We start from the raw sequence: 10,129 nt of genomic DNA on the forward strand, positions 1-10,129 counted from the left end.
AGGTAAACTGCAGTCGCGCAACCAGCCTATTAGTTAGATTTTAGTTTTTTTTTTTTTTGCGCACAATATCCAATCCAAACTTTTTCTTAGGTCTTTTTTTCATACATGTTTTCAGTAGAACTCGAACCCCCTATATTGTCGCATTTCGTCATGACTTCAAGTCAGATGACAAACCAACTACGTTAAGTTTCGAGGCTATTTTTCATTAATTTTAGTAGCATTGATAAAGAGACGATAGTTTACAAACTACGAGGTGGAACAAAAATATGTAACATGGAGAACATGTCTAAATCCTTATGTTGTTTTTACAACGGATAACGATTGAGCCGAGCCGTACGGCAGCCTAGGCGCGGTGGTGCTGACACTCCACCGGCGCAACCGGGAATCTAGCGGTATCGGCGCAATAATTGTACACCATATGGTTAGCCCGAACCCATATGAGCTGGTGGCTCTGGTGCACGCTCAGCTCCGACACCGTCGGCTCGTCCCACCAGAACCGCTTCTCGTTACTACTGCTACACTGGCTCGTATAATTCGCGGCGGCGTTGGTGTTGGCGGCGGCGCATTCACACGCGTCGATCTCGAAGCCGGTGTAGGACGCAACGAACGGCGCGTGGCTCCAGTCGGTCTTAACGCGCCCCCCTTGCGTGGCCCAATCGTCGGCGTTCCATATCGAGCTGTAAACCCCCATGGCTTGGTCGCGCGGGAACGGAATACCCTTCGCCTCCAGATTAGAGTGCACTCTGATCGGCGTGTCATCCACCACAAACCTGGAAAATAATTAATCATGCATAAAACATTGTTATTAAACATATTAACACACTAATTAATTAGTTGAATCAAGAAAAGACATTTTTGGATAATAATGCATGGGGACCCCATTTTTTAGCATGTCAAGGAAAGAATCTGCTCTTCTTTTGGGGGGGGGGGGTGAGTTTTGGAGTTTGAATGGGCATTCATTTTTATAATTTACGTCACACTATTTTGTTTAATCTAAACAATAATTAATCAAATAAGATATTTTAATAGGAATACTCACAGAACTTTGCGACTAGTCCAGACAATGGAGTAGCGATGGAAGTCCTTAGTTGGGTCAAACCAAAGATTCACTCTTTCTTCCCGGTTGCCCACGCCATTGACGTACACATTTGTTTGAACCAGATAGGGTTCACCGGAAGTGTTACCCAGAAACTCAAAATCAAATTCATGGTGCTTTGGCCCATCCGATGACATCTGCAATTCAAAACCAAACAAATAATTTTTAAAAAGATCAGACTTTCAGTAGTTGTGAAAGTTATTGCAGAAATTAATCACGCTAACGTGTCTAAAAATTATGGCAGCGTTTAAATACTCTGCTCTGAGAAATTTTTTTATATATGCAATGAATGAATTTGTGATAAATGGGGTTCCATAGAATTTGAAGATAAGAAGCTTACATAGAAGGCGGTAACAGTTCCGGCTGAATCACCCTCAACAAGCTTGATTTGAGCAGTGACTTTTCCGAACATATATTTACTCTTGGATTGAAACCCAGCGCCTGAAATTCCAAATAATAACATCTAGTTAGATTAATGGTCAAAGATCGAATACAATTTTAAAACTCCCAGTACTGATTAAACCGCCGGCGAACACAAAACCGGTATTTCGCCGGCCGGAACTTAATCAAAACACTGGAAGATCATCAAACCATAGAGAAACGTCACGATCGGTACCGGAAAAGCTATCGAGCTTCATCCTGAGAACATCTCCCTCAACGAGTAAATGGTCAGTCGCCGAGGTGGGCTGAAAAAGGTCGTCAAATCTCGCCGTGGCGGCGCTGGTCAGACCCACCATTAAAACCCCAACACAGAAAAACCCAAAGATTTCAACACGCGAAAACGCCATTATAGAGAGAGAGAGAGAGGGGGGGAGATGGAGCCAAGTGAAGCTTCTTCTCTGCAAAATACTCTGCGACGGTGAGTGGGATTTTATAGCCAGTGGAGGCGATTGGCTTAAGAGGGAAGCCACAGTGCCACGTCAGCCTGCAAAGTGCCACGTGGGACTGAGAAAATCGAATATTATAGCCGTTGAAAAAAAACGGGTTGGGTGGATTGAAAAGCGGGTCCTCTGGTGTGGGGGTACACACAGTGCGTATAGTCACTGTTGGATAAGGCTGAGCCTACGTCGGAGCCAATTATAAGGGAACACGTGGTGCGCTACAGCTGGTCACTGTACCTTCCAGCTGTCACTGCCATTTGCTGTTTAAATATAAAAAAGAGGAGTCCTCTTTTGCCCTTCCCTTGCTTTTGCTTGCTAGCTTGCATGATTCCTTCTCAATTCTCATCTCTCTCTGTTTTGGCGTGTACAAAAACCAACCTACTCGCCATGTTCAATTTCATTAATTTTTGCCCCAAAATAGGTGGCAAAGAAGTTAAATATAATTCTTGTACTTAAAATAAATTTAAATTTTGTTATATAGAACTTTTTTAATTTACTTTCTAATAGTGATGTCATGTTTCACTATTAAAAAATGTCACCAAAATATTAATTTTGTGGATGAGAAGTCACTTATTTTCAGTGGTAGGGTGTGATTCGACACGCGATAAACATTGACAGTTTAGATTTGAAATGACTCCTTATGAGTAGAAATGCACAGCTTAATTTATTAAATATCACAATTAAATTGACGCAATTACCTGACTTTTAAAGTGAGTTTACAAAATTTTTTATATAACCCAATCAAATTATTTTTTTTTTAAATGCGCAGTTGAAACAATTGTAAGGAAAATGCGAGTTGGATAGGGGGGATATGGTGGCCTAGGGAATGATGGGGTGGGGCCATTTGTCTGGCTCAATGAATTTGGATTTACTTTGGTGACGGTAGTGCCAGCTGGGATATGTCAGCCATACTCGATGCCTTTCCCCATCTTTAAATTTAAATATTTAAACTCAATTTTTATCTAAAATTCATCCCCATTTTTACGGATTTTTATTTTATTTTTTATATTCACTTCCTTTATTTATGAATGATGGATCAAGGAATTTTGCTTTATTTGGTTTAGATTAGATGGGGCTGTCTCCCACTTAGCCTTAAAAAAGTTGCCTTATTATCATCATGCTTCATTAACAAATATGTATGATATAATTAATAAGTGTATTTTGTCACAAACTATATGTAATATAAGTCTATTGAGAAATTATAAAGGAAAGTGAGTTGCAAGGGTTTACTTATAGAGCGACCGAACTTTTTATAAGGCTAAGCTTGGAAGTAAATGTCAAAATTCTCACTAACGGAGACATGTGGCGCTCAGATTTAGGTCAGTCAGGTCGATTGTACCACGTGTAGGTATTCATAAGATTCAGATGAGTATAATAACTGGGAGGACGCTTAATATGCTACTTAGCTTGTTCATCCTGATATGGTCTACTTACCTGAAGAAGTGCACCACTATTAAAAGGTCATAAGTGATCAGTAATTATAGTATATGCATTATGTATCCCATCAAGTCCCTCCAAATGAGCTGGCACATATTGAACATGAAGATTGCATGGGTGAACACATTATATATTAAATTTATATTATTGTTATGATAATTACTAATAAAAAAATAACAGTATGTTAAAAGATTATTAGCAACATCATATCAACCAGTCAACCACGAGCGTGACTATTAAGATGTTTTAATTTAATTTGTACACGAGTAGGTGATTATATATAGTACTGTACCTCATACATATATGATACGATAAAATATCTATGAAACATTGAACCATCAAACTCACTATCACTGTAAATGCTTTGCTTGGGGAGAACAACTTTAGCTTTATGGCATGGGGATGTACTGAACAAGTGACCATACCTCAATTTAAAACCCCACTGCCCCTTGTTTTCAAAAAAAAAAAAAAAAAAAAAAAAAAAAAAAAAAAAAAAAAAAAACCTCCCACTGGCCCTATTAATCAATTGTATTGTGTACTGTGTTGTCGATGGTAAATTTCATTGCAGGCACCTTGTACGGCCAAGCCGTGCCATTTCTTTCAACCATTCAAAACAATGTGTTTCAAAATAAAATTAATTTAATCGCGTCTGGTTTAGATTTGTTAAGACAATTCTTTCGAAAATATTGTTACAATAATAAGACAGTTCTTCCAAAAATATTGTTACAATAGTTTATGAAATTGTCAAAGACTTTGTAGTTTAGTGGCACCCGCTACTATATTGGCTCTCGAGTCAATAGTACTCAGGAAAAAAAAATTTATAAAACTAATCCAATCAAGTCTTGTTTGGATTATATTTGTAGGATTTTAGTCTATTTTAGACTAAAATGAACATGGACCGACTGCTTGGGCCAAAAATTAATTGCAACACCGCCAATGCTCAACCCATCATACTCCATTCGAGATAGCTTTTCCAAAACATAGTCGCATTAATTGAAATCTCCGTCTATTTAACGGTCCATGTCTACCTGACTAGTCCCGCTTGCTCTGAGAGGCCAAAACTATGAGTTCACCCTTCTCCAAGTCCAAAACTTTTGATTGAAATGCACGTTATTTGTCAACCAAACACCGGTTAAGCTAGTAGCATAGTACATAGGGCACTGGTGGCAGAGAGTAGAGGGGATTGGTTGATCGTTGACATTATTTACTAAAGCCACTGTATTAGTGCATCGTGCCCTATATGACATGTCAGGTGACAATATAAACTATTTGTGAGTAAAAGAAGCATTTCCTACAATCCAACCTTCCATTCTTATACTAGAGATTTTGTTACCGAGTAACATCAAGTTATTAATTTGTTTAAACAAAGTTATAAAAGATCATTGATCAATTTGAATTTTTCACTCTTTTACATATATACGGTAAAAAAAAAAAAAAAAAAAAAAAAAAAAAAAAAAAAAGAACTGCCTTCACTGCTACCAACTACACTACTCATGCACTGCCATTTCTTCATCACCACAAGCCTGTAAAAATGCATTCACTTTTACCAGCTACACCACGCCCACGCCCTGCAATTTCTTCATCACCCCAAGCCTGTAAAAATGCATTCATGAATCATGATTCACCATTTCCAAAGGGGGAGTGCATACATTATGTTAACTTTGGGCTCGTATAACTTCAAACTATGGCGTATCTTAATGATAAGCAGCGTCACCTCATCAAGTGGCGCTGCTCCTCAAGTAGCGTCACCTTATCAAATGGCGTTGCTCTTCAAGCAGCGTCACCTCATCAAGTGGCGCTGCTCCTGAAGCAGCATCACCTCATCAAGCGGGTGTCACCTCATCAAGCTAGTGTCACCTCATCAAGTGGCGCTGCTCCTCAAGCAGCGTCACCTCATCAAGCGGGTGTCACCTTATCAAGCTGGTGTTACCTCATCAAGTGGCGCTGCTCCTCACGCAGCGTCACCTCATCAAGTGGTGTCACCTCCTCAAGTGGCGTCACCTCCACGAGCAGTGTCACCACCTCGAGCAGCATCACCACCTCGAACAGCGTCACCACCTCGAACAGCGTCACCACCTCGAGCAGCGTCACCTGCTCGAGCGGCGTCACCTGCTCGAGCGGCGTCACCACCTCGAGCAGAGTCACCACCTCGAGCAGCATCACCTCTTCGAGCGGTGAGTGGTGTCACCTCCTCGAGCAACTTCACCTCCTCAAGCAGCATCACCTCCTCAAGCGGTGAGTGGCGTCACCTCCCCGAGCAGCGTCACCAATAAATATGTCGAGGTCATCACCTCGGCCAATTTGGGTCGAGGTCGTCACCTCAGCCAATTTTTGCCGAGGTCCTCACCTCGGTTAATTTTGGCCGAGGTCATCACCTCGCCCATGGTCGAGGCCCCGTGCCTCGGCCACTATGACCGAGGTCCCGCACCTCGGCCACAAAATGATAACAAATAAAATAACTCTATTCCCTTAGGGTTGGCACGAGATCCGATCTCGCTAGCTACCTGACGGGAGAGCTGACCTTTGACCGAGCTTACAGATGGTTGAAGTGAACTCACGCAAGAGCCCTGAGCAAAAAAAAAAAAAAAAAAAACGTGTGACCTCGGCGCTGGCCGAGGTCGTGCATAGTGACCTCACATGGCCGAAGTCACGCGACCTCGGCCGCCGAGGTCACACCTCAGCACGGGGCCTTGCCTCGTGCCGAGGATGCAACGAAAAAAAAATACAAACATAAACAATTTTTACACTGGTTATTACTCCCAAACCACCTCAACCACTCTCGTTGGCTAGGGAGTGGGGGGACTGGTAACAGAGTAATCAGGCTAGCAGCACCCGACCCGGAACCAGTGGCAGGACCCAGAGGCAAGGCAACGGACGTTCAACCAACTGTTCAACACTTCACTCCTCAGCATCAATGCTCAACGGCTCCTCAGCTCCTCAGCATGACCAACGGTTCAACTCCTCAGCATTGATGCCCAACGTTCAGCTCCTCAGTATTGATGACCAACGTTCAGCTCCTCAGCATTGATGACCCATTACTGAGCTGAAGGGAATAAAAGGACTCACAACGCAAAGTAGAAGGACGACACTTTTTACGACACTTGAACTTAGACAAAAACACTCTGAACTCATTTTGTACACTGAGCACTGCACTCAATATTGTACTCAAATACCAAAACATTGTATCAACATTATATTCAAATAGTACTCAAATACATACCGGTAACACATTATTACCGTCAAGTTCAAATCTTATTCCGGTGCATAACAAAATTTCAGTGACTATACATACACTAGTATTTAACAAACTCGAGTTTCGATTAAATCTATTATAAATGTTCCTTTCTGTTGGGCGGAAATTGGTGAATAGTTAAATTCAACATTAGGTCACTAAGAAAATTGTTGGACGGATGCCTGAAAGATCAAATCCAACATCTTATTTCTCGAAAGATAAGAAATAAAACTAGGCTTTCGTTTATAGCTTAGTTTAATATATTTAAAATGTTTGTTTAGGGTTGAAGATGAGAAAAAAATGCCTCGTTTGGTTCAAAGTTCTCGACTCTAATGAAATTAACTTTCCTTGGTATGAAAACTAGGAATAGTTTAATTTGGTGAAAAACAGTACAAGTCCGAGGATGGGCACGTGATGAGGTGTGGTGACGGCTCTCGGATAGGGAGGGTTACCGGATCGGAAAATCAAGAAAATTCAAGACAAGAAGAAAAGAAAATTAGTAGTTGGTCACCAGCGCACGTGATATGGTGTTTAATATATTCATTCATTCCACATTTCTCCCTTCATTCCCTAGAAGATGCAGTGAAGTTTGGAGCCCTGTCCTGGAGAAATGGGTGGCATGTTCTTCTTTGAGATTGCTGAACCTTTTCAGGGCCATCATATCATGCCACTCTAGCCCAGTTTTTTAAATCTTACTGAATAAAATAATGCACCACAACATTTAGTCTTGGGTTTAGCGCGGATGTGAATATGAGATGAATCATGCACATTTAGAAAAAAATTGTAAATTTTGATTGTTGAAAAGTGGTAAGAAAATGTACTTTTGTCTAAATTTTAAGTTGTGGTTTATAATAAATTTTTTGAACACTTCAAAGATTTTTTTTTTAAATAATGCATATAAAAATGTTTCTGGCAGCTAATTGAAACTGGAAAGTGATCGGTAATATTGACCATTAACAAAGCTTATTCAGCATTTTAGGTAACTAGATTGACAACAAGTGTTCGTGGTTGTCTAAATTTATGAAATTTTCCCTACACTTGAAAAAAGTTAAAAATTTTAAAGTTAATCCTTTTTAAGTGAATAAAAAAGGTATTTGAAAATAAGTAATATTTCAACCGGTTGATTGGGCAATTGACTTAGTAACTACAAAGTTTTATATTCGAATTCTCCATAAAAACTACCGTTTGACTTTCTTAGTTTAAGTATAGTTAGTTATAAGACAATCTAGTATCGTTTACCTATGATTTCTCACCTTTGAAATCTTCCTTTAAAGATCATGCCTTTCCGGGCCTTTGAAAGAAAACCCAAAAGTGGAGAACTGTGTTGGGCCAGTCTACGAATTTCACAAGCAAGATTCCAAGCCCAAATTTGCAACACCATGTCATTTATTCATTTTCTTTCTACGTCATAATTTCAATCAGAAAACCAAAAAGATCAGAATATCATCTTGGAAAAATAATTGATCGCCAGAAAAGGTTGAACATACATACATACAAAAGTATGGGAATCTAAAGGAGCATTATTTACATTTCTTTCCTTGCCTTACAGCTATAACCAAATCCAAAAAGTGAAACCAACCCATTCTCCAACTACAGTCATATGTTCTTCTTGTCTCCTTTGAAACGCAGAATTTTGATTAAGAAAACACATCCCATATCTGTTATTGTCCTCTTCTTCTCTTCTCAATGGACCACATACAATGACACCCTAACTAATTACCCATGTTGTCCAGTTTAACCTAATTCAAGATCGAACTTTATTACATTAATCCTGCCATTAATTACTATCCCTAATCTTTGATTTCAATGTCGACTTGAGTTTGAGGTGAGACGACCCAAGTCGTCGCATAAACTGCACTGTGCCCTTTCCATGTCAAAACCAACATCTCGTCCTCTACCTTCATTCCCCAACCGCTCGCATGTTCATCTAACAAACTCTTAACTTCTCTAATTGTGTCCTCGCAAAACGGGGCGCTGAGGAACCCGTTGTTTTTCATCCTCTGCGATAATTTCATCCCGGATTCTAACCGTTCTATCCTCTGATCCCCTTCGAATCCGATGATGTTCTCGATTTTGTGTCCGATGTCCGCCTCGTACTCGATTCTCTGCGGGCTGTCTTTCGGCAGGAATGTTTCCAGGGCGTCAAAGGGGATCCATAGGTAGTTAAAACATGTCGTGATTCTCGAAACTAAGCTGGAACCGCCCAGATCGCAATCCTCGTCGACTATGGTGACGATGCTGGGGTTCAAACCTTTGATTGCGTCGATGAAAGTGTCGCGAGAGGGGAGATATCGCAGCCAGTTCTGGCAGTTCACTGCTAAAACCTCGTCGGGCCTGAGATTCAGACAGGAAGGGGTGAGACAAGAAAGGATGAAATTGTGGTGAAAATCCGGGAATTCTTGGTGGATATAGTCTGATTCTGATCCGATCACATTGAACTCAAACGGCACGTCTCTGAACTTTGCGAAGTTCGCGAGACGAACACCGAGCTGTTCACATGAAGCATTAAGCAAGGGCGGGACAGGCGGCCGCCCAGACATGACTGATATTCTTAAAAAAGGTGGGCCTTCAGGGCGCTTAGCCAAGGCGTCTATAAGAGTAGGCCATTGCATACAATGAGTAATACTAAAATCCAATATATGAACCCTATTTTGCCCTTGAACCGCCCTTAAAATTTCACTATTTGCCGCACAAAACCCAAATCTATGCCAAGGAATCACATCCACATACCCTGCAAGCTCAGTCACAGTCATCAGCCTAGTGTGAACGCCATTGCCGCCCCCGAAACCGGTGACCGGAGCATTAGGGCAAACCCTAGACGCCCTGGAAACCAAGGCCCTCAAGAACCAAGAAGTGAGCCTTTGGTTAGGGTCACCCGTGGGTGAAGCGACGTTATTGAGCACCCACATCACCTGCTGAGCCAGGGTGACGTCATTGGCCTCCAGTGCACTTGCGCAGTGAAGTAACAGCTTCTCTGTGCACGCTCCGTCAAGGCTGCCAAGACTGCTGCATCCCCTGAGTGCGCCTGTGAGATCAGAGGAGGGTTGAGAGCTGGCGACGAAAAGGTTAGGGTTTTGGAAAAGAAAGGATGTTGGGTTCCCTCTTAGGTCTGCTTTCATAGTACTTTGATGTCTCTTCACTAAAGGAGGAAGATTTATGAGCTACAGATGATGCTTGTTATCATATGCCTTGTGTGTTGTGTCCCTTTTCTTAGTATATATACACACAAATCAATATTTCTTCTATACACACACATATTTATATAGCTAGGCTAGGATGGGTGGGTGGGTGGGGGAGGAGATGCATAATGCATTATATTGTATCATTGTTGAAGACTAGATGTTAATTAACAACATAGTATTATTTTCATTTACAGAAACCCCTCAGTCAGTCGCTAGCTGAATGTTTACTCTAAGCAAAGTAAAGTCTATTTTGTAATCCTAACTGGTAAAAACTCACAAGAAGGTAAACCAGTTAGTGTTA

The 10,129-nt window shown here is 41.1% G+C and overlaps 2 protein-coding genes across 2 annotated transcripts; both read right to left on the minus strand.

Annotated features, from left to right (window-relative positions):
- Positions 1 to 178: 178 nt before the first annotated feature.
- Positions 179 to 1,958, minus strand: LOC115995670 (xyloglucan endotransglucosylase/hydrolase protein 9). The gene is made up of 4 exons (XM_031234771.1): positions 1,713 to 1,958; positions 1,437 to 1,537; positions 1,040 to 1,233; positions 179 to 770 (listed from the first exon to the last, which is right to left on the minus strand). Exons 1-4 carry the CDS (start codon positions 1,882 to 1,884, stop codon positions 344 to 346), a joined length of 894 nt encoding a protein of 297 aa, XP_031090631.1. The 5' UTR covers positions 1,885 to 1,958; the 3' UTR covers positions 179 to 343.
- Positions 1,959 to 8,096: 6,138 nt separating this feature from the next.
- On the minus strand, positions 8,097 to 9,849 carry LOC115996463 (scarecrow-like protein 32). The gene has a single exon (XM_031235685.1). It carries the CDS (start codon positions 9,763 to 9,765, stop codon positions 8,437 to 8,439), a length of 1,329 nt encoding a protein of 442 aa, XP_031091545.1. The 5' UTR covers positions 9,766 to 9,849; the 3' UTR covers positions 8,097 to 8,436.
- Positions 9,850 to 10,129: the final 280 nt, after the last annotated feature.

The sequence above is a fragment of the Ipomoea triloba genome, chromosome 11, assembly GCF_003576645.1.
Source record: "Ipomoea triloba cultivar NCNSP0323 chromosome 11, ASM357664v1".
NCBI classification, from domain to species: domain Eukaryota; kingdom Viridiplantae; phylum Streptophyta; class Magnoliopsida; order Solanales; family Convolvulaceae; genus Ipomoea; species Ipomoea triloba.